Source organism: Cervus canadensis, chromosome 1 (assembly GCF_019320065.1).
Source record: "Cervus canadensis isolate Bull #8, Minnesota chromosome 1, ASM1932006v1, whole genome shotgun sequence".
In the NCBI taxonomy this organism is placed as follows: Eukaryota; Metazoa; Chordata; class Mammalia; order Artiodactyla; family Cervidae; genus Cervus; species Cervus canadensis.
The window spans coordinates 27,339,522-27,364,523 of record NC_057386.1 but is presented as its reverse complement, the minus strand read 5'-3'; the positions used below and the strand labels follow the sequence as shown (position 1 = coordinate 27,364,523).

The window sequence follows — 25,002 nt, the reverse complement described above, 5'->3', positions numbered from 1 at the left end:
GTGTGTGCACCTTCCCAGTTTCTGTGTTCAGGGGAAGAAATTCTATCAGATGTTCCTTAGTTATTTTCTCCATTTGAGAAAGCTGCCTTTTCGCTGGATAGGCTTTGTCCTCTGTTACCTTCTCATTGTTTTAATCATCTTGATACTTTTTCTGTTGCTTTTACTCTCAAATTTTTCCTTTGCACCAGTATTTTCTTTTCCTTCATGGCTTGACTTCCTAATGTCTTTTCATAAGCCTCATTCATTTTGGTGATCACTTCTTTTGTAAATGGCCTTCATGTATTGTGAAGTTTTTCCCCAGTGTTTGAAGTACACCCCCACCTCCATTTTCTGTTGGGTTATATTGTCCTCCTTATCACCAAGGACTTACATTTCTTCTCTCTCCAGATAGAGGGGTAGAAAATGCTTTCTCTCCCTTTTTTCTGTACCCCAAGGATTGGGGGCAGGATGAAACCATTCTGCTGGGGCTGCTGACCTGGGCTTTGATCTCTTCTGAGATCCTTTTAATGTTCTATGTGAGAGCCCAGTTGGGGCTTCCCAGTCCTGCAAACCAACTAAACAGCCTGGAGAGGCAGAAAGGGCTTCCTTGACTTGCCTGGCCCAGCTGATGTCCAACAGCTTGAAGGGGCTTCTCTTATGCAGATTTTCTTCCTCTCTTCACTCTTCTGTAGATTGGTAAGGGCAGAGATAGTGAGGATTTAAGATTTTTGTCAGTTTTTGGCTTCTTAGCAGTTTCTGCTCCAAGGCCAAGAAAGAAACGATGTTCCAGAAATGTTAATTTCTTGTTACCTGTTTCTGAGTTTATGGCAATGAGGACCTGCCCCCTTTGACTTTAGTTGCTGCAAGTGAGTTCTGCCTCTTTTGTATGTTACCAGGGTCTGGATTCTTCATGCTCCCATCCTGCTTTCTCTTGTAGCAGATGGTCAGCAGCACTAGGGTGCCCTTTCAGTTTGTGAATGTGACTACTGTGTGTTAGTAATGACAGTTTCTTCCACTTTCAGGAGGAGTTTGCAAACCAAAGCTGCTCAGCAAGGCTAACAGCAGGAAATCGAAATCGCCTGTCCCAGGGCAGGGCTACCTGGGAGCGGAGCGGCCCTCATCGGTCTCCTCTGTGCACTCAGAAGGGGACTACCACAGGCAAACGCCGGGCTGGGCCTGGGAGGACAGACCCTCTTCGACAGGTGAGGGGCTGCTGCCAGGGCGCAGGTCTGCATGCCGCTGGCGTCAGGGCCTTGGTTAGTGCTGCTCCTAAAATCAGATGCTGTTAGGAAAATGCTTTCCATTGTGGTATGGTTAAAGGCTTCCACTGTTCTTAACAGAAACTGAATGTATATAATCTGAAAAATTTTAAGAATACAGGTTTGATAACCAGCCCAGCTGCCCTCAGGCCCCTTGCGTCTGTGGAGAGCTGGCGGCGGCACCTGACATAGGTGCACAGCTGGGGCCTGTGGCTTCAGCTCTCCCACACTTTCTGCACAGATGGCCTCAGAGGAAGTTCTTAGGAGCTAATGGGAACCGAAGCCAGAAACGGAAGAAAGCCGTCACCCCTCTGTAGGCTGTCTTACAGACAGCAAAACAAAACTGTAGGATATTTTTAATGTTGGCCCTTTTATGACTATTTATAAGCTTTTCTTCTCTTTGGCTGCACTGGGTCTTGGTTGTGGTGCTTGGACTTCCCTCTTGTGCTGTGCAAGGGTTTCCTATTGCGGTGTAGCAACCTGTCTAGTTGTTGCCTGCTAGCTCAGTAGTTGGGTTGACCTGTGGCATCTGAGTTCCCTGACCAGGGATCGAATCTGAGTTCCCTGCATTGGAAGCAGGTTTTTAACCACTGGTCCACCAGGAAAGTCCCCATTTTGTAAGCTTTTAAAAATTACAAATAACCATGATAATAATGGTGGGCTTCCCTCGTGGCTCAGACTGTAAAGAATCCACCGACAATGCAGGAAACTTGGGTTTGATCTCTGGGTCAGGAAGATCCCTTGGGGAAGGGAATGGCTACCCACGCCAGTATTCTTGTCCAGAGAATTCCATGGACAGAGACTGGTGGGCTGTAGTCCATGGGGTCACAAAGAGTCGGACATGACTGAGTAATGAACACTTTCACTATAACGGTCATCTTGAAAATGAACAATTTTTTTAAGTAAAACTGGGATAGTTGCTGTGGATTTTAGAGTTTCATCTGTTCTTTTCAGAGGAGTTAACTCCACAAATAGATCAATGAAAAAATCTGAATTGTGCCCTCATTAAGTTATAAATTTCATATTGGTATTATAAAACATCATAATTTAAGGTTCACTTAATCACTTTATAGTTTCTCCCACCACATGCAGAGTGGGGGCTTACTGGTTTCAAAACTTCCTAGACCAATGACTGTTTCTTCTTTTGTCTCTTTGATGCTGTGCTGTGTGCTCTGGTTTTAGCATTTCTTAGATTGTAGGTGGCTTCCTGGAGACAATGACACGATCTAGGAATTGGCAGAAGGTGCAGTGCTATTGTGAGGCTTGTGTGTCCCCCTCTGAAGCCTGTCCCTGGGTCTGTCTGCCCCTGACCAGCTGAACCTCCTGCTTCCGCCTGTGTTTACCAGTCTTAGTTTGAGCCAAAAATTCAGGAGTTCCACTTGGATTCAGCAGCAGCCCAGCCTCCAGTGCTCACTGGCTTTGTGTCCTTCTGGACGGTTGGTTGCTTGGGAATGGCGCAGCAGGGGAGGTCTCTTCTGCCCCCACCCACTCAGATGTGCTAACCTCTCTCCGCAGGCTCGACACAGTTCCCCTACAACCCCCTGACCATGCGGATGCTCAGCAGCACACCGCCCACGCCCGTCGCCTGCACTCCCACCTCGGCCAACCCGGCTGCCCCGCACCAGCCGAGTAGGATCTGGGAGCGGGAGCCGGCCCCGCTGCTATCCGCGCAGTACGAGACGCTGTCTGACAGCGACGACTGACCTGTGGGCAGGGGTCCCAGGGTTGGGGGGGCTCCAGTTTCTGGTAGCTTCCTCTCTAACTGCAGGCCCGAAGCCTGCCCGCCTAGGATTTGTGCCCAGAGACTTTTCTGGAGAGCCTGGACCATGGACGGTGAAGAGACGATGGAAATTCATTTTGGGGTTAAATGAGGGGGAAAAGGCTGTCTTGATACAGGCAGTTCCATGGATGATAGTAATAGTGGAGGGTCAACATGTAGAGTTTTTAAAAAGTGGATAATTCCTGTTCTTACATCTGTTTGTAAAGAAACCATGATGTCTCTAATCACTCTGTAAATAGAGGACCTTTTTGCAGTGTTCCCCTCGCTGTAGTATATCTGGTGTACTTATGTTCAATCAGCACATCAACTTGGGGGTGATTTTTTAAAAATTTCTCGTCTACCTTTTTAACCCTTGCCTTCCAAATAACGTCATACAGCCCAGTTCCATGGTGTTGGCTGTTACGGGCATTGTACTTTTATCCAATTTTGTCTCCTCTAAGCTCAAGATTCCCGGTGATGTTTAAAATCTTGTGGAGATGTTTAGATTTTTAACACATGCTGCCATAAAATCTGTACATTAACGTATTAGGGTCTAAGGGAGGAACAAAATTCTGCCATATTGTAAATTTCCAGGGCAGTCTTTTTTTTTTTTAAATTAGAAGCACTGAAAACATAGTACTGCATGGGTATTGTTCTAGTTCAGTTTCTAACATTTTAAAGGCTTATTTGAGGTGTACGTACCTCGCTGTTACGCACACTGGTAATTAACCCCGCCCTGGGTATTTGCCTGCATTTGATGCAGCAAAGCTTTTGGTTTGGAAATAAATCTGACTGCCCTGTCCACCTGTCCATAGCTACAGTAGATGATTGTGACTGAAGGCTTTGGTGTCTCAGGTTAGCTGACGTGTCACTGGCTGAGTTGGAAGGTGACACCTGGCACAGAGCCTCTCGGCTGTGTGTCCTCCTGGGCTTAGAAGAAGCAGACGGCCCTTCCACTGCATGCCACCCTGTGCTTATACTTTCACTTCAATTCCTTGTGGGCAAGTGTTTGTCATCAAATGTTTTCATTTCACTGAATCTCAAGGAGCAAATATTTAAACGACTGGTACTGGAGGACCAGTCTTAATCTTCATTAGTAACTGCTTGTTGAATTAAATTCTTTTCATACACTCAAGCATAGCACTGACACATCCTTCTGTAGCACATGGATGCTAATGGTTTGGGGAGGTGTTTAGAATGGAAAGATGTCTCAGGATGATAAACACCAGGACTTCACAGACTCCAAACTAGACGTGAGTTTTTCAACAGAAGTCCTCAAGCCTCTAAATACAGCAGCTGTCTGACAGCTGGAGGAGGAGACGCCTCCTTTGTAGTGACCGAGACCCTCCATCCCTTGGCATCAAGTCCCTGTAATAGGTGTGGACACAGGTTCAGTACTTTGCCCAAGTTGTTAAAAAAGCAACAAGGACAGGAACGCTAGCCAACGCCTCGAGGCCTGTGGCTGCACCCACATGTAAGTGAGCTCAAAATAAGCTTCAGGTGGGGTGGGCAGGGCAGCACTGCCTGGGCCCAGTCCATGGAGGCTAGTCCTCCTTGCTCTCGGGCCTCAGTGCAGGGAACTGTACAACAGGCTCTGCAAACTCGGACCGTGTCACTGAGGGGGAGAAATTCCTCAGTGAAACTTGCACGGCAGAGAATACCTCCCTTTCAGCAACTCATGCAGCTGTGAAAAGGTAAACGCGCTAGATGCTGAAGGTGAGTAGTTACGACCGGGTTGCACTGAAACTTGAGTTTCTCTGAGTTAGACCTGATTAAAGGAATAACCTGGTGAGACAATGAGAAGATACTTACACATCAGCAAAATAGATTATTCTAATAGAAGATTCTGATCTGACCCTAATTCCTCTGTTTTTAATTCTAAAGAGTCAATGACCTTTTTATGAGAAACTTAAAAGACTTCAGTATTGAATACATACAATACTGTTGTGGCGTCTCCCGGTTTATTAGGAAGGGAGCCTTCGTGTGTACACAGGAGCCAAAGGCACCAGTTTATCCTCCCCGCCCCCACACCGGAAGGACTGCAGAACTGCCCCGAGGCAGGGACAACGCTCACGACACACCATTCAGGTTAGGCCACTGACCTTCTCCTGGGGCTGAAAGAGTCCAAAGACCCCCACGGGGAGACTGAGAACCAAAACTCCCGAGAGCTAGGGCTGGGGTCTAGGCAGTGCTTCCTCTATGGCCCCGTTACTGTCAGTACGACACCCCCAGGGTTCCCCTCTGAGCAGCCCTCAGACAACTCTGACCTGTGACTGGGTCCAAAGGGGTGCATGCTCAGAGGGGAGAGACCGTAGGAATTGTCATTCCTTTTCCTCCTTTTTTCATAGTGGTCTACAACCAGATAGGTACAAAAACAGGCAGTTCACTTAGTCCACTTTTATATATAATCTAAAGGGCATGCTACTACTTCCAAGTGCCCGATTCCCACTTTAAAGCTTCACATCTGATGCTTTGTGGCAACCAAGATACTACTCTTCTATGCATTAAATCCCACAGTGGTCTTCATGAGACAGAGAATGAGAGAAAGCAACTCACCATCATGGGACTGGTAGCTCTGGTCTGCCAGGTCTTGATAAAATAAGACATAGCAGCAAATCAATGAATCAAAACCTTATAGTATAGATGCCCCCACCCCAGATGAACGCTGGCCCCTCATTGGCACGGTTCAGCACCTCCCCAACCATCCGTTAGAACAGAACACTGCCGGACAGCAGTCCTGAGAAACAGTCAGTCAGGGGAGGGGGGGTGTGCAAAACAGCGAGCACAGCTTGTCCTCCACCAAGGCTTAGTTGAGGGGACGTGCATGTCACAGAGGATTTAAGCCACTGATTGGGGGCCGCCAGGACTGGAACAGAGGTATCAGTCATGACAAAGGTCTGCTTTTTCTTGCCAGCTCGGCCAGCTCTTCCCTGATGTGCTGCACAGACGCCTCGTCTCTCTTCAGTTCCGCTTGCCTCAGTGCTTCCCTATAGGTCTCTTCTGCTTGTGCGTACAGTTCTGGAACAGCCCGAGAGAAGGGAGAAAATGCATGTTTCATCGTGATTCTAAAACATTCTGAAGAGAAAGCACGTGTGACGGGACAGCGCTAGTTCACGGTGTGAGACAAGTTATGACCCTGGGACGCCCGGACCTCAGGGAGCCCTTCCCTGATGGAAGTTCGGGTAAGGGACCTGTCCCTGCAGGTTTCTGAGCAGAGGGCAGAGCTTCCTGAGGACACATCGAGCTCTCCACATGCCAACAAGGAGGAGCCTGCGGAGCACTCCAGAAACAAGGGACCACGGCCTCACCACCTGCCCTCAGCCCACCACCCAGGTCCCCGACCCACCAAGGGGTGCCCCGCGCCCACACCTCTGTGCGTCAGGACTGCAGCCAGGTTGCTGAGCAGCACGTGCAGTTCAGGGTGTGCCACCTGCCTCGCCAGGTCTGACGCCCTCTGTGCGTGAACACAGGCCTCGTCAGTGCGGCCCTGTGTGTCCAGGGTAGTGGCCAGGTCGTTCAGCAGCACGATGGTCTACATGGGAGAAAACAGCTGCTGCTTGCAAGCGAAGATCTGCTGGAGAAGGGAACAGCTACCCACTCCAGTATTCTTGGGCTTCCCTGGTGGCTCAGCTGGTAAAGAATCTGCCCGTAGTGCAGGAGACCTGGATTCAATCCCTGGGTGGGAAGATCCCCCAGAGAAGGGAACGGCTACCCACTCCAGTATTCTGGCCTGGAGATCTGCCATGGACTTGTCCATGGGGTTGCAAAGGGTCAGACACGACTGAGCAACTCTTCACTTTCCACAGCCCTAGTGTCTGGTGCTCTGTGGATGCCCTGAAAGGCTCTTTCCTAGCGGTGCCCCTTGGGGTCAGGTGTGAGCCTCTAAGTCAGGTGCATTTATCATTTGCACTGCACAGCAGCAGTCTGACCCTCTGGAAAATGATACAAACCTGGAAACTAGGTAGCAGGATGAATATTACTTATTAATTGTCAAAAAAGCAGCAGCAAATAAACATAGCAAAAGGTAGTGACGCATCCTATGGCAAACCAGTACTCTCGGTGACCTCTGGGCAGACCTAGTACCTCCCTGGCAGCCTCAGACCCTTCCTAGAACGGAGGGTGGGGGGAGTGGATGCAGCAGGGCCCTGTGCTGAGGGTCTGTCTGCATTTCCTATTCTGGATTCTGAAACCTTCGTCTTAAAACACCTGCTGTTTTTAGACGCCCCCACCCCTTACCTGTGGGTGTCTTTCTCCGAGTATTTCCTCAGAAATCCGCAGAGCTTTTTCATACATCCTCTGTGCCTGAGATGGCTGCTGGGAGAAGAGCAGGTAGCGTGCGTAGGTGTCCAGACACATGCCCAGAAGGAGCCGTGTGTTGGCCTTGTCATCCGCTGAGAAGGAAACGCGAGCAGTTCTGGGTGCAATGAGCACAACCACAAGTGGGGGCAGAGACGGGGCCAAGCGCCCTGAACACTGTCACTAAACAGTCCTCTTGACCTATACTTTAACACAAGGTGATTAACATCTACACTGGTTCTTGGACCAGTGAGTGTTGGGAAGGGGGGATTCACCAAACCAACAAATAGGTGTATCCAAGAATTCAACTCCCCTGACACCACCTACCCAGAGAGTCCCCAGGTAACCCCCCACCCCACTCCAGACACCAGTCCAGGGTGTCACCTGGAGATCAGAGGTTCCCGGGACCCCTCCCCTCAGGTTCAGTCAGTTTGCTAGGGTGGCTCACAGATCACCTGTCTCTATAAGGGTTCAACTCAGGAACAGGGGAGGCATCCCGCCCTGTCCAGGTGCCACTGTCCCTGTGCCCTCCAGAAGAGCCCCAAGCCCCACCCTCTGGGGTGTTGATGGTGGCGTCTTTATTAAAGCACTCGGAACTGAGTCACCTTCCACCCCAGTCAGGGGTGAGACTGAAGGCTCCATCCCTCCAACCACATGGTTGGCTCCACGGGCAACCAGCCCCTGTGCTTAACAATCGGCTAAATCACTAAAATCACTCAAATTACTAAATCACTCCCCACTTAGGAAATGTGAAGCATCTGGGGAGTTCTGAGGCAGGAACTATGATGAACAAAGACCAATGTATGAGACATTTTCATCATCTGAAATAGATGATGAAATAGATGAACCAAATACATATTTCTTATAAGTCACAATTACTGTAACATAAGTAATGAACCTTTCCATACCTTTTAAGACAAAGTCCACAAATGGATTAAAACAGTATTATTTTTAGTGTGAAACTAATATTACCTAGCATGAACCAGGTGAAGATAAACTAGAAGGACAACAAAAAGCCTAGGGCCAATAAAATTTTCTGGTATGAAAACAGCACTACAGAAAAGAGCCAGAGAACACTCAGAGTCCTGGGATGGAGAGTCACAACCCAATTTAAAAAACAGGTAATCTATTTTTTGAAGAACAGTAATAAAGGCCACAGTGTATGGCAGCTTCCAACATACCATGTCTGAAAAAGAAGAGCCAGACAGCAGGGCTGGGGACCAGCAGCTAACAGCAGTCGGCCAAGTAAAAGGCCTTGGAGCCACAACACAAACAGCACATAAGTGGTGGTGAACCGGTGGAAAGGACACACTGCAGACAGCTCAGCGGAGGGGAATGTTCACACGAAGGACTCAGCGGTTCCCTCGGATAGCCTCACGGAGCACAATTACTGGACGCCTACGTGAAGGGGTTCAGACGGGTCTGTTTACCAACAAAGGGATTGCCACACTGAATACAACTCCTTCTGTATCTTCCAAGTTTAAATGGTGCATAGACTTTAAAGATGACAATGTTGCCAAATAACTATATGATCAGTTACTAAGGGGATAGTTTAAATAAAACAATGCAAATAAAGTATCTAAAAAATAATCTCAGACAGTAATAGTGAAAATAAAACTTTTCTTCTAGTAAAAATCCAAAGTTCTTAATCTAACCTAGTTATATATAAAAGGTAAATGATAATCATTTTAAAACCAAATTAGGAATAGTTTTTATTTAAATAGATCACCTTACAAATTTTAAATTATCTTTAAACAAAAAGCACATATAAATTTATGGATAGGGACTTCCCTGCTGGCCCAGTGGTTAAGACTCTGAGCACCCAATGCAGGGAGCCCAGGTTCGATCCCTGGTCAGGGAACTAGATCCCACATGCTGCAACTAAGACCTGGTGCAGCCAAATAAATGAATAAATTTAAAAAAATTTATGGATAAATATAACCAACATAAAAAAGTGAAACTTTATAAAATGGCACCAAATATCATTTAAGATACCATTTTTCTGTATTAAAAGGAAATGCTGAAACAATAAAAATATATCTTACTAGAAGCACTCTTTAAATGCTGAGCAAAAAGCTTGTAAAATCAGCAATTTAAGATCCACACTATTGGGAGGTAACAGCGTGGAGAAAGGCCCAGGCAGAGCAGCTCTGTGCCCTCCCCAGGTGCTGACACAGGCCCAAAGAGACTGGAAGATTCACAACACCTACAGACACTTAAAATCTGCATTCCTGGAGAACAAGGCAAAGATGCTTACCATATACCAAAACTATCACAAAATAATGCGTACATTATTCCAATTCTGAAAACTGTTTAAAAAATGACTGCTGACTCATTACTGGAACGTGTGCTAATTCTCTAAATACTTCTACATTAAAAAAAGTATACTCTTAAAAAAAAATAAAAAATAAAGTATACTCTTGTATACTTTAAAATTAGAATATATGTTCAATACTATAACTCAAAAGTACAAGAATAAAGTGACAAGTAATTCTAGTGGAAAATTATTACCCCTGATACCAGTAATGGTAATTAAACTAGAATAGCAGAAAAGATAGTAAAGCTTTTTAGAAGGAATTAACTGATGAGGTAAATTTTAGCTGTTAATATTTCATTATTAAGAAAATGCATTTTAAATTCACAGTACATTCTAATCATAGTAACATAGAAGTTTTTAAACATACATCTCTAAATATAGGACCAAAGGAGAAATAAAGACTGCATAGCGAGACCACCAGCACTCAGTAAGGTACCAGAGTTCCTTTTTCTAATAATAATTAAAACATGTTTCTTTGAAATACCAATATAAACAAACACCACTAGAAGTCACACACCAAAGAAACCTACTAACAGCTGAGAAACCACTGCTCCCAAAGGGCTATTTAAATCTGAGGGAAGGAAAGTGTATTTATCTCTTCAGACTTTAATTATAAATAATACCTGATCACAAATCATTCCTAGGAGAAAAATATGAGGTAAGCTAAAATCAGTCTATGAAAAAGATTTACCACAGAAATCTTTATAGTCAAAATACAAGCAAACTGAATTTTCAAATGCACTAAGGATAAATGCACCAAGCAGCTTTTATTCCAGGAATGCTTAGAATGACTCGGTATACTTAATGTATCTGTGTACCAAATCAGGCTTGCATAAATGCAGATTCTCCATCAGTGAGAAGAAGAGCATCTCTGATTTGGGAGAATTCGAGCACGGGCACCCAGCTAGCTCCCCAACCCTCAGCAATAATAATCTGGGAGAAGCTACAGGGTCTTTGAAGCTAAAGGCATTTGCTGCTCATGCTCCAGGAACGTTCCTCAACCTTCTGCCAGGCTGCATCTCATCACCTGACTGACTGACTACCTTGGCACTTCCCAAGACCACTAATGGTACCAGTGGAAAGAGTTTTGGTTCCAGTAACATGACAGATAACCTGAAAACCCTTCTGCTTCAAATATTAGATAAATCATAATACATATCTTTTTACGTGCACAGCTGAGCTCCTGAGAGAAGGAAATCCTGAGGGCCAGCAATTACGAAGGAGCTAAAACCCAAAGGGGAGAGCATGAAGCAGGGCCCAGTTCTGGCTGGTTGTGTGGTGGCTTGAGTATCTCTGAATCCAGAACTGGGTTCTTCATCTCACACAGGACACAGAGGTAGATCTGAACTCCCTATAAAGCCAGGATGACCCCAGAGGCTATAGGGGGACAGGGACCACATGGAAACCCATCACTGACACCCCCACCCTACCCCACCATGCTCGATTTGATGTCTAAATCTGAGCCATCCCTTCCAGGCTCGGACCTGAGAGCCTGGAAAAACAAAGCTAGCCTGGAGACTCATTTCTCAAAGCTGCTGAAGAGTCTGTAACCCCGAGTATGTAAGCATGCAGACACAGCTCAGGTGGGAATCAGAGAAAGCCTCCCCTGAAGATAACTTAGTGACCCCGGCTGGAACTCGTCCTCAGAGGTCAGGGGCTCCACCTATGAGCCCCGCGCCGGCCCCTCTAGTCCTCATCCCTCAGCTTACACCCCCACTCTTTAGCCATCCTCAGATATGCAACCACTTCAGTGGATGTTTGCTATGTTTTTCCTCCACTAGAAACGGAGGCAGCACCGACCAGGTGTTACTTACAGCTGTATCTAATAATGTGCATCCCAGTGTTTCCTGACTGGTTGAATGAACAGAAGAGAAACAAGAAGGTATCAATTAAACATCGGAGGTATGATGACACCAAACATTAATTTTACCTACAGAAGTCACAGCAGCAGGACGTGAATCTCTGGAAGCTCAACACAGAGGTGTCATTACACACCAGTGAGAAAGGGACTCACTACTAAAACGGTCCTGAATTAAAACCCAGTCTGGGGGAGGAAAACATAACCTCACACCACAGTAAAAACAAATTCCAGGTAACTGAAGACTCAGTGGAATAGAACCAAGTACTTATTTACTTGTGGATTATTAGCATGTAATTGGTTTCCTCTGGATTGTTGTTGATTCCTGGTTGCATGGAGTATCAAAGAATTATTATGAAGCTCCATTAGGAAAAAATAAAAATGGCAAAATTTACCTCTGAGGTCTGCACACATGACCCCATCATGACACACAGGTTTTAATATCCTAACACTGGTATTCTCTAATTTCTCAATCATTTAGATTGAAATGATTTTTGCAGGTATCTGGACACCTAACCACTGTCACAAGCGATGTGTGGAGATTATGGTTTCCAAACAGCGTCACTTTTGGCTATTGATATTTTGACAGATAATTTCTGTGAATTAGAGTGTTTAACTTAGATTTAGTTAGATGCCTATTAGATGTCCACCTCCCCTCTGACCCCAGCTGTAACAACCAAACCATCTCCAGATGGTGCCAGGTGGAAGCCAAGTCTTTAGAAGAGACTATTTTCCTGACCTTAGAACGTGAAGGATTTTATTAAACAAGACGCAGAAAGCACAAACCATAATGGAAAATACCAAAAGATTCTGCAGTCTGTCAAATACCCTAAAGGGAAAAGACAAGACCACAAAGAGAGAGTGTAACCCACAAAGTGGATGCTCCAAAAAACAAAAAGGGATGCTTAAATACATTAAGAACTATTTACAAATCATTGAGAAAGAAAAGAAAAACACCCTTCAAAAAATAAGGGAAAAAATTTTAAATGAAGTATAGCGCAATTAGAATGCCAACACATTGCCGATGAAAATATAAAGTGGTAAAAGCACACTGATAAGCATTTGGTAATGTCTAGTGTGTGCAGTGGAGAACACAATGGAGCCCCACTCCAGGACTCTTGCCCGGAAAATCCCATGGGCGGAGGAGCCTGGTGGGCTGCAGTCCATGGGGTCGCAAAGAGTGGGACAGGACTGAGCGACTTCACTTTCACTTTTCACTTTCATGCAGTGGAGAAGGAAACGGCAACCCACTCCAGTGTTCTTGCCTGGAGAATCCCAGGGACAGGGGAGCCTGGTGGGCTGCCGTCTGTGGGGTCGCACAGAGTCGGACACGACTGAAGCGACTTAGCAGCGGCAGCAGTGTGTGCAGGCCAGCAGTCCCACTCCTCCATACGTCCCTGGGGAACAGCCTGGCGTGTGCAGACACACAGGTCCCAGCATTACTCCCACAGAGAGAGGGGCAGGACCTCATGTCCACCAACGGGCGAAGTGAGTACATGCCCACAGCAGAGTAACAGGGCCTCCACTAGCCTGCATCTCTCCTCTGGAGGATGGAAAAAAGCCGAACCCCACCCCCACTCCCCCACCCCGGGACTAATCACAGGAAGTCACCTCTTCTGAACAGACATGCAGGGTGACAAGCAAATAGGGCCTTTGTGCATAAAATAATATATTTTAAGGATCAACGTGGATAAAGCTCAGCAATATGATGAGTGAAGAAATACACTGCAGAAACAATGTACAGTAAGACACTGTTCATACAAAGTTTAAAAACATTTTAGTCCCATAGTTTACTGATGTATACAAGTATAATAAACAGGCAGAAGAATCATAAACACCAAAACCAAATTTAGGATTACAGTTACATCAAGCAGGAGTACCAAGGGGTTTAAACTCTGCCCAGTCCCCCAAACCATCATCTGAAGCACATATGATAAAATATTGGGTTGGCTTAAAAGTTTGTTCAGGTTTTTCTGTAAGATGGTATGAAAAACCCAAACGAACTTTTTGGCCAACCCAATACTTAATACTTGCCAAAGCTAAGAGGAAAGCATGCAGGTATCTATTAAAAGTTTCCACTATTTTTGTTTAAAATCTTTAATGAGAAGAAGAAAAGTACAATACTGACTTTTCTGGGTAAGTCAGTAATACAGAATACACAATGAAAAAATTTCCAAAACACAGACAAGAAAACAGAGGAGACAATATATTTATACTATAGAACAGAGAAAAGAGGGAGGCCGGGACAACCCTGGTGGTCCAGCAGATAGGAATCCACCTGCCGATGCAGGGGACCCAAGTTCCATCCCTGGTCTGGGAACTAAGATCCCACATGCCTCGGGGCAACTTACAGCCCATGTGCAAGAGAAGCCTGAGCACCGCAGCTAGTGAGTAGCCCCTGCCCACAGCTGCTAGACGGAGCCTACAGGCGGCAATGAGACCCAGCACGGCCTAAAAATCCCGAAAAGGTTCACCAAAGACCAGGCAGAATTCAGAGACCAACCCCTAACCTTATGCTAAAGAGCTTCCAATGCCTACAAAGTAACCAGGCAGGAGAAAACAGGTTATTTACAAAAGGAGGTGAATAAATTGGCTTCGGCAGTCTCTGAAGAAAAATCCCAGGAGATGCAAAATTCCAGATAGCAGAGAACAACTAGGGAAAAGTAGCAGAATTTTATTACACTCAGAATTTTATTACACTCATCTTACACAGGAAACTGAATATAAAAATTTTTTTTGAGTCAAATACATTTTGAAGAAATTTTTAGGTTGCTCTTAACAGAACTAAGAACCATATTATGTGCCTTCCTTCCAAAATATAAAAGGAGGTTTAGTGACGAAAACAACCCTTTAAGAGGGACTTGGAAACAAGAAATAACAAAAATGGAAAGCTTTTAATGCAAAAATTTAGACCAAATATCACTTTCAATTCTAGATTTAAGTAGGTTTTATTATCACAAGGCAACAATACTCAGATTAGGTTTAAAAAAAAAGATCCAAACACAGCTTTCTACAAAAGACACACTGAGGGAAACCCTGGTGATCTGGTGGTTAAGAACTGGGCTGCCAATTCAGGGAACACGGGTTCGATCCATAGTCCAGAAAGATCCCACACGCCACAGGCAACCAAGTCCATGGGTCACAACCACTGAGCCCTCGCTCTAAAGCCCATGAGTTGCAACCACTGACCCCTCGCACCTAGAGCCAGTGCTCCACAAGAAAAGCCACCACAATGAGAAGGCCATGCCTTGCAACTAGAGAAATGCCCCCGAAGCAAGGAAGACCCAGTACAGCCAAAAAAACCCGCCAAACACACTGAAAACAAAACGACTCAAATTTTATTTTTTTTATTTTTTAATATTTATTTTTATTTATTTTGCTGCACTGGATCTTTGTTGTGGCATGTGGGATCTAGTTCCCTGACCAGTGATTGAACCCGGGCCCTCTGCATCGGGGGTGCAAACCCTTAGCCACTGAACCACCAGGGAAGTCCCTCAAATTTTAAGAGTAAGATATAGTCAACAATGTAAAACTAAAATTTGTGACAAATACCTGAAGTAGGACAAAAAAGAATGGCTTTTCTGATGAGAAGGATAATTCATAATGAAGCTATATGTGTGTGTATATATATATATATATAATCTGGGACTCTAAACAGCATAGATATATAAAGAAAAAAAAATCACAAAAACATAAATATTGTCTACAACTACAAAATGTCAGCAAGGGTACAGAAGCCTGAACACCACCATAAACTAACTAAACCCGACACACATCTACCGAGTACGCCTCCTCTCAAATGCACATGCAACACTCCCAGATAAATCATGTTGTTTAGCTGCTCAGTCGTGTCGGACTCTTTGCAGCCCCATGGACTCTTCTGTCCATGGGATTCTCCAGGTAAGAATACTGGAGTGGATTGCCATTCCCTTCTCCAAGGGATCTTCCCAACCCAGGAATCAACAAACTCTTGTCTTCCATGTCTCCTGCATTAGCAGAATTCTTTACTACTGAGCCACCAGGGAAGCCTGGATAAACCACGTACCAGGCCATGAAACAAATCTCGATAAAATGTAAAAGGACTGAAATCATACAAAGCATGTTTTCAGATCATAATGGAACCTAAAAACCAACAGAAGTAAATTTTGGAAATTCACAAATACATGGAGATTAGTCAACACTCTCCAAAATATCCAAAAGATCTAAGAAGAAATCACAAGAAAAGTTAGAAAATATTTTGAGATACATGAAAATAAAAACACAACACACCAAAATTCATGGGATGCAGCTAACATAATAGAGGAACATTTTTAGTTGTAAATGGCTACATTAAAAAAGAAAGGTCTTAAAAAAAATAAATAAAAAATAAAAAAGAAAGGTCTTGGGAAGCAGACTCAAGGGTGTGTGTGTATATATATGATTGATTAGCGTTGATGTACAGCAGAAACCATCTTATAAAGCAATCATCCTGCAATTAAAAAAAAAAAATCTTAAATCAACAACCTAATCCTCTACCTAAGAAACTAGAAAAAGAGTAAAATAAACCCATGGCAAGCAGAAGAGCTATAAAAGATTAGAGTGTAAACAAATGAGGTAGAAAACAAACAAAATTATAGAGAAAATGAAACCAAAAGTTGGCCCTTTGACAAGGTCAACAAAACTGACAAAAACTAAAAAGAAACACGTATAAAACAGTCAGGAAGGTCCTTTGTAACTCAGAGGGGTAAACATAGCACAGAAGAGCCAAACCACTTAACTGACAGGTTAACAAACTCTCTGATAGCCCCCGATGAGCCCCGGCCACAATGCTTGAGCATCTCACCCCCTCAACAACTCCACGAGGAAGGCTTTCCTGCCATTTCTATGGACGAGGTCCCACTGCTGTTCTAAGTGGAGAAGCCAGAATTCCAACCTGGCTCAATTCGAAGCATTCATGAAACCAAATATGCCACCAGAAATACTCCAACTTTCCAGAAATGTTTTACTTAAAATATGAAAATCTGGGGAAGGAATATGATCTTGAATACATAACAGAATATTGTTAAGCTATGCTTTATAAATATAATCCCTAAGAAAATTTCTTCCAGGAAAATACAGAAAAAAAAAAACCTATAAAACTCTTTCATCCATGCATTCACATACTCAACAGATATTTATTTAAGCTATGTTATTGATGCTGTCCCAGATACTGAAAGCAACTCAAGAAAATAGAACCACCTTAAATGTGTAAGGAACCAAAGAAGGAAGAAAAAGGGTGCCAGAGAATAACTAAAGGAGATCTGACGCAGATGGTCTCACAGATCCTACAACTTTCAAGGACTAGGTCACTCCGTGTAATGCCTCACACCTAGTCCAGGAAACACAGAGAACATGTCAACTCATTTTATCACATTAATACAATCCTGTGATGACAAGCTCGAGAAATCAACTACGGATCTCACATGAGAAAATAAATGCAAATGTCTAAATAAAATATCAGCATTAAATATTATCTAGCAGTACACTGAACAATTTACTAGCAAGCCTGATACAGTCAATCTACTCATGCAGTTTGACACCAAATTAGATTTAAGACAAAGTTGTCCAGCACCGCTGTTACTTAACACCGAGACTATGGCCAATGAACTAAATTTAACAGGGCGGGGAGTAAGGACACAGAAGCACAACTATGACTTCCCAAATAGTTAATTCTGTATCTGGAAATAGTGTGAATATCCACTGAAACCAAACAGTTTAGTAAGGTGTCCACCGAGAATCAGATGTGACAGAACAGCACCACACCTGTGAAGAGAGCAGCCCGCGGCCCTGAGTGTGAGGACACGTCCAGAGAGAATTCTGCCAGCAGGGAGGCCATTCGTTCGTGTCAGGGGCCACTCTCTCATGTGATTCAAGAGGGATTCTGAACCCTGTCAGGAATGGATCCCGACCAGGTTTAGCCAATCATGGTACTCCCCTTTGGTTTGCCAAGTACTGGGTTAGAAATGCCACATGACCCACCTCAGTCAAAAGGAGTAAGGGTAAATCCCCAGGGGTGGGGTAAGATTCCAGCAGAGACAACCTGGCCTCTAAGAGAAACATCCGAGGAGTCTCCCTTTTCCTCCGGACGCTGCCGTTTCTGGGCGACATTCCTGGGACCTGACAGTCACTTTTCATCCACAAGGGAAGCGCGAGGAGAAAACCAGCACACTGAGAATGTCAGCAAGGGGCAGTGGGAAGAGCCCCCTTGGCTGAACTGCCAGACACATTATAGTGTCCTCACTATTTAACTCAATGTAGTTGAATTTCTTTTGCTGTTTGCAGTCAAATGCTAACTTATTCAGGTAGCAATCTCCCCAAACCAGTATCTTAAAACTCAGTCTCAAAGCACTTTGGGAACCTGACAAAATGATGTAAAATTCACATGAAAATTAAGGGAAAAACCAAATGGGAGGACTTCCCCGGTGGTTCAGTGGTTGCGAATCCATCAAGTGGTAGAGAGTCCATCTGCCAATGTGGGTAACGTGAGTTCAATCCCTGGTCCGGGAGGCTCCCACATGCCGCAGAGCAACTAAGCTCATTCTCCACAACTATTAAGCCTGTGCTCCAGAGCCCAGGAGCTGCAACTATTGGGCCCACGTGCCTAGAGCCAAGCTCCGCAACGAGAGAAGCCACTGCAATGAAAAGCCTGTGTACTGCAACGAAGGGTAGCTAGCACCCACTTGCCGAAACTAGAGAAAAGCCTGCGCAGCAACAAAGAACCAGCACAGTTGAAAATAAATGAAATTATTTTTAAAAGGATAACGCTGAACACTGAGTACCTAGTACGCATTAGTACACACTGCCCTAAGTGCTTTACATGCATTAACTTGTTCAGTTCTTTTAACAATCCCAAGAGAAAGTATTACTCTTAATCCCTTTCTGAGGATTAAAAATAGAGATTTGACCAAAGTCACAAAGCAAATACATTAACAGAATCAGAAAATGTAAATTAATACAGTCCTTTCTAAAGCAATCGTGCAGTATTCACCAACAACCTTGAGATGTGCTGACTGACCTGCAATGTCAGTGCAAAATCCACCCCGAGGAGCCAACTCTGAACACTGCCTTAAGCTCAGTAGTGGAAGGCTGGGCCACCCCACCTGGACTGGATCCACATGGTTACTCCACTCCCTCCACTCACACACGAGAGCCCCAGAAGAGACTGAGAGGAAAGGGATCTGGAGTAAAGCAAGCAGCCCATTTAGAAGAATTTGCCATATTCATAAAAAATAGGTGACAGAGGTGGGAGGGAGGTGGGGGGGGGGGGGACAACACATGTGTACACCTGTGGCTGATTCATGTTGATGGACAGCAGAAACCAGCACAATATTGTAATTATTTTCCAATAAAAAATCAAGAACAAAACCACATAGCAAATCCAGTTACCTACTGGCTTCAGAGGAAAACAAAGGTTGTACACAGAAGAAACTATAATTTATAGCCCTGTTACTTGGCTCAGCAGTTAACACAATTATATTGTATTCATAGTGTGCACACATCTGTGATAAACCTTCAGTTCCAAGCCACTAGATTCTAAAACTAAATTAAGAAATAGTAACTTTGTTATTTAGAAATAAAATATCACAAGAAATTGGTTAAGAGTTGAAAATGACTAGGAACAAGTGGGGCAAAGAAAATGTTTATTTATTTTGAAATTGCTGTTTTTAAATTAAGTTGTAATATTCTTTGACTTTTTATATTATTCAGGTAATATCAGAAAGTAATTTTTAAAAGAAAAATATTCAGAAAAGCACAAATGAAATATAAATCCCCCATAAAGCCTACCAGCCAGAGATAAATAGATTTTGGTATCATTTCAGCCTGTGTTCTATACTTACATTTAATCTCTGTATTGTAAAAAATTAGACTGCTCCTCACTATATTGTTTTCACTTAATTTGTTAGGGCATTTCCTCAGTAATTAGAAAACAAGTTTTGATAGCTATGTCAATTGAAAGCACACGAATTTGATAATGAATTTGCTTTAAAACTGAGGGACTGTATTTCCTGAGAAAAAGATAAATCACATTTACAAGAGAAATTAATTTGCTCTGACAAGACTCCTTTCAACTAGAAAAAAGGTGCTTTCCCCATATACTACATTTTTTTAAAAAAATCAGGTTACAAATTATAATAGTATATGTACAGTGTGATCCCTAACTTGCTTGCTAAAATGTAAACAGCAGTGGGCAAAACAAACCTAGAAAGACATACGCCAAAAAATAAATAAGAATTCTTGCTATAATTATAAGGGATCTTTATTTTCTTCTTAATGCTGTTTGAAATTTTATTCTGTGAAATTGTTGGGGGAAGAACACTGACTGAAACCGCCCACCCTGGCCAGGCCCTTTAGTAACCTTTCGCATGAGTTGTTTTATGACAGGAGATCCTGGTAAAGCATACGAAACGAATAAGCCACCACCAACCGGAAGAGTCCGGGAAAGGTCAAAAGGAGACACCTTGTGTCCGTCCACTTCCCAGAATCCCTCTCGCTAGCATCCATCTTGGCTGAGCGATGCGTGCGCCACCAGGAAAGACTGAATTAAAACGATTGGCCAAAAATAACCCGGAAACTAATCCCATCACCATAAAACCCCAGACTGCGAGCCACGTGATAGAGAGTTCTCCTGGGCTCCCTTACCCTCCTGCTCTCCACCCCGGTGCCCTTCCCCAATAAAATCTTTTGCTTTGTCAGCACATGTGTCTACTCAGACAATTCATTTCCGAGTGTTAGACAAGAGCTCAGTTTCGGGCCCTGGAAGGGGTCCCCCTTCCTGCAACAAAATGAAAATACCTCCTTTCATATCAATAAACAAGAAATGTCATAGCCACGAGCGATTTCTAGCCTCTGAATATGAATGAGGGCTCCCAAAACCACATTTGCTGCCACCTCCCCAAGATGACTGTTGGGGGGAGGGGTGATGCAAGGAAACAGGATTGGCTCCAGGCAGCTGAGGTGCATATGAAAGGAATGAATTCAGTGAGCCCAGAGGTTTGCATCTTTCCATGCTAAATTTTGCATGCTCAATTCTGTGGGGATGAGAAGACACCTGGAAATACCCACCCAGGGTCTAGATACTGGGTGGAGCTTGGTTGGAAGATCCTGAGAGAATTCCCACCCAGGAGAAACGCACAGGTGGGGGCAGGCTCAGTTTTTACCAAGAAATACCCAGGGCTTGGGTGAAAGACACCGAGGTGGCTCAATTGTAGAAAGACATAAGGAATGGAGCTCAGACTTGCAAGTACCTAGTTAACTGGACAAATTAAATTCCATCCTAAATAATGAAAAGTGAAAGTCACTCAGTTGTGTCCGACTCTTTGTGACCCCATAGACTATACAGTCCATGGAATTCTCCAGGCCAGAATACTGGAGTGGATAGCCTTTCCCTTCTCCAGGGATCTTCCCAACCCAGGGATCAAACCCAGGTCTTTCACATCGCAGGCGGTTTCTTCACCAGCTGAGCCACTGAGGGGACTCTTTAATACGTACGCAGTTAAAAATTAAAAGCTGGCTTCACACACACACAAATCACAATCTGGTGACCAACTCTGCAGGCCAACCATGCTTCCCTTACAGACAGATCAGAGAGCGTGTCAGTCGCTCAGTCATGTTGGAATCTTTGTGACCCCATGGACTATGGCCTGCCAGGCTCCTCTGTCCATGGGGATTCTCTAGGCAAGAATACTGGAGTGGGTAGCCTATTCCTTCTCCAGGAGATCTTCCTGACCTAGGAACTGAACCAGGGTCTCCTGCATTGCGTGCTTCCCTGATAGCTTGGTTGGTAAATAATCAGGCTGCACTGTGGGAGACATGCGGTCCTAAAGAGTTGGACACAACTGAGCCACTTTCATTCTCATTCCTGCATTGCAGATGGATTCTTTTACCAGCTGAGCTACCAGGGAAGCCCTACAAATGCTAATAAAAGCAATTAAGAATATCAACAAAAAAATGGGGGGCTGGGAGGTCGTTATTATTTCGACGAGGTAAAAAAATTTTCTTTTTAAAAGGAGGTACGTCAAATGAATAAAAAATTCTTTAGATGGTTATTTAAAATGGGATAAATAAAACATATATGCCTTTTACCCAAACCCTTTTACATTAAAGTAGGTAAAATAGACAGGTAACAAAAAGAAAAATACTTCTAAACTCTCCCCTAAGACAAAAACCTGTTGACTGGATACTGATGAAAACTTAAGGTAAAGGTATGGAAGCTGGCACAATTTAGATAAATATCAGTTCAGTTCAGTCGCTCAGTCCTGTCCAACTCTTTGTGACCCCAAGAACTGCAGCACGCCAGGCTTCCCTGTCCATCACCAACTCCTGGAGCTTGCTCAAACTGAAGTCCATCGAGTCGATAAAAATGTAAGTTGGTATATTTAAATGGGTTTTATATAAGGTGGTTAAAGCTCTTATTTAATTATACTGTGGGATAACAAGGCATATAGATTGCCACTAAGGAAATATTAACTAAACATACTGAGGAAACTAATAGTTACCTGAGTAATACAAAATAAGTAAACTGGGAACTAACATGCAAGGGTTAATTTTTTTTAAGTGATTTTCCTTTGGTTTAATTTATAAACTCAGAAAGGTCTTTACTAAATGCCTTATAACATAGAACTTCATAAATTACATTTGAGTTTGATAAAAATCATGCCACTGATTTTAGTAACTTTAGGCGACAAAACCATCTTTTAAAAAACTAACCTACTGCCTTTTGTGTTGCAAATATCTAAACCAGAATATGAAAACAGGCCTCAAGGAGCTGAGACTAAGCCCAATTAAGCAGGCACGACCAGGGAAATCAAGAAAAAAACGTGGCAGTTTTAAATCTCAATTGCTGAGAATGTTCCCTCAGCAAAATCTTACAGATAGTATGCCTTAATCATGTAAACAAGCAACTTTAAGGTATTCCAACTGTTTGTTAACCAGTAAGCTTATACTGTAATACCTGGTAATGCCATGAGATCTCTATAGTTAATGTCTGTATACACATCATAATATACAAGATGTCTCTGCTTCTAAAAGATATTATTAGAATAGGATTTATAAATAGCGCTACTTAATTTTAATAAAAAGTGTCTACATTTAAAGAAAACTGACAATTTTCAGGTTCACATAAACTGGGAAATATTCAATATTAAATTGAATGTCTGACAATGTTTAAGATTGTGGATCCAAATTAATAAAGACATCATTAAGAATCATCATTAAGAAGAGGTGACAAGAACACATAGAAGAAACTGCACAGAAAAGGTCTTAATGACCAGGATAACCACAACGGTGTGATCACTCACCTAGAGTCAGACATCCTGGAATGCGAAGTCAAGTGGGCCTTAGGAAGCATCACTACGAACAAAGCTACTGGAGGTGATGGAATTTCAGCTGAGCTATTTCAAATCCTAAAAGATGATGATGCTGTTAAAGTGCTACACTCAATATGCCAGCAAACTTGCAAAACTCACCAGTGGCCACAGGACTGGAAAAGGTCAGCTTTCGTTCCAATCCCAGAAGAGGGCAATGCCAAAGAGTGTTCAAACCACCACACAACTGCGGTCATTTAACATGCTAGCATTTTCAGTAACACTAAAAATTCTCCAAGCTAGGCTTCAACAGTACATGAACCGAAAACTTCCAGTTGTACAAACTGGATTTAGAAAAAGCAGAGGAACCAGAACTAAAACTGCCAGCATATGATGGATCATTAAAAAAGCAATGGAATTCCAGAAAAACATCTACTTCTGCTTCACGGACTACACTAAAGCCTTTGACTGTGTGGATCAAAACAAACTGGAAAATTCTTACAGAGATGGGAGGGAATACCAGACCACCTTACCTGCCTCTGAGAAATATGTATGCAGGTCGAGAAGCAGCAGTTAGAACCAGGCATGGAACAATGGGCTGATTCCGAATTGGGAAAGAAGTACATCAAGGCTGCATATTGTCACCTGCTTATTTAACTTCTATGCAGAGTACATCATGTGAAATGCCAGCTGATGAAGCACAAGCTGGAATCAACACTGCACGGAGAAATATCAATAACCTCAGATATGTAGATGACACCCTAATGGCAGAAAGGGAAGAGAACTAAAGAACCTTTTGATGAATGTGAAAGAGGACAGTGAAAAAGTTGGTTTAAAACTCAACATTCAAAAAGCAAAGATCATGGCATCTGGTCCCATCACTTCATGGCAAATAGACGGGGAAAAAAACTTGAAACACTGACAGACTTTATCTTCTTGGGCTCCAAAATCCCAGAGGTGGTGACTGCAGCCATGAAATTAAAAGACACTTGCTCCTTGGAAGAAAAGCTATGATGAACCTAGACAGTGTATTAAAAAGCAAAGATGTCAACTATGCTGAAAAAGGTCCATAGTCAAAGTTTATGGTTTTGCCAGTAGTCATGTATGGATGTGAGAGTTGGACCATAAAGAAGGCCGAGTGTCGAAGAATTGATGCTTTTCAACTGTGGTGCTGGACAAGACTTTTGAGAGTCCCATGGACAGCAAGGAGATGAAACCATCACTCCTAGAGGAAATCAACCCTGAATATTCATTGGAAGGACTGATGCTGAAGCTCCAATACTTTGGCCACCTGATGCAAAGAGCTGACTCACTGGAGGAAAAGGGGGCAACAGTGGATGAGATGGTTGGATGGCATCACTGACTCAATGGACAGGAGTCTGAGCAAACTCCGGGTGACAGTGAAGGACAGGGAAGCCTGGAGTGCTGCAGTCCATGGGGTCGCTGAGTTGGACACAATTGAGAGACTGGAGAACAAAAGAGTCATCTAAATGAAGTATAATATTTTATTGTATTTAGGTTTAATAAATAAGACCTTACTACTCTCTTGCAAGAAAATAACTAGACATGATGAAACTTCAAGGTAAATGAGATAAAAACTTTGTGACAAAAGCTTTAAAGTATTATTTTAGAAATGTCTACTTAATGTGATCTTTCCAGATGTTTGGTAACTTAAGATTCTTAAAGCTGTGCCAATTTAAGCTACGCAATGAAAGTTTACCTAAAAGATACTAAGGTACTAAGTCATCAATTATTAGAAGAAAAAAATCAAAAGTATTTGAAAATATTAATGAAAATGTTTGATATCACCTAAGATGTTCTGTATAAGAAAACAGGGTTTCAGATGGTAAAGAATGTGCCTACAATGCAAGAGACCTGGGTTCCATCCCTGGGTCAGGACGACCACTTAGAGAAGGAAATGGCAACCCACTCCAGTATTCTTGCCTGGAGAATTCCACGGACAGAGGAGCCTGGTGGGCTATAGTCCATGGAGTTGCAAAGAGTCAGACGCGACTGAGGAACCAACACACACATTAAGAAAACAAATGTTTTTAAAAAATTACCACTGATGTTTAAGCTCACCAATTTATAAAATGCCAACGTAAAGAGAGAACCTAATTGTTTACTTCTTAGTTTCACTAAAATTAATGTTTTAAGAGTTGAGGATTCTAATTTAAACATGTAATTACAACTGTGAGAAACAATACAGTAAC

General features: G+C 43.3%; 2 protein-coding genes across 22 annotated transcripts in view; one reads left to right on the top strand and one right to left on the bottom strand.

The window, feature by feature from the left end:
* Positions 1 to 4,133, top strand: part of NCOR1 (nuclear receptor corepressor 1) — a 116,361-nt gene extending 112,228 nt beyond the window's left edge. For all 18 annotated transcript variants that reach the window (XM_043473158.1, XM_043473254.1, XM_043473150.1 and 15 more), the window contains 2 exons: positions 1,002 to 1,181; positions 2,754 to 4,133. In XM_043473158.1, the coding sequence (XP_043329093.1) occupies positions 1,002 to 1,181; positions 2,754 to 2,941 (368 nt within the window). In that variant the 3' untranslated portion in view covers positions 2,942 to 4,133. The remainder of the gene's footprint in view (positions 1 to 1,001; positions 1,182 to 2,753) is intronic.
* An 803-nt stretch (positions 4,134 to 4,936) lies between these two features.
* TTC19 (tetratricopeptide repeat domain 19) overlaps positions 4,937 to 25,002 on the bottom strand; it is a 29,525-nt gene continuing 9,459 nt past the window's right edge. For all 4 annotated transcript variants that reach the window (XM_043473327.1, XM_043473345.1, XM_043473319.1 and 1 more), the window contains 3 exons: positions 7,234 to 7,388; positions 6,367 to 6,529; positions 4,937 to 6,015 (listed from right to left, as the gene is read on the bottom strand). In XM_043473327.1, the coding sequence (XP_043329262.1) occupies positions 5,882 to 6,015; positions 6,367 to 6,529; positions 7,234 to 7,388 (452 nt within the window). In that variant the 3' untranslated portion in view covers positions 4,937 to 5,881. The remainder of the gene's footprint in view (positions 6,016 to 6,366; positions 6,530 to 7,233; positions 7,389 to 25,002) is intronic.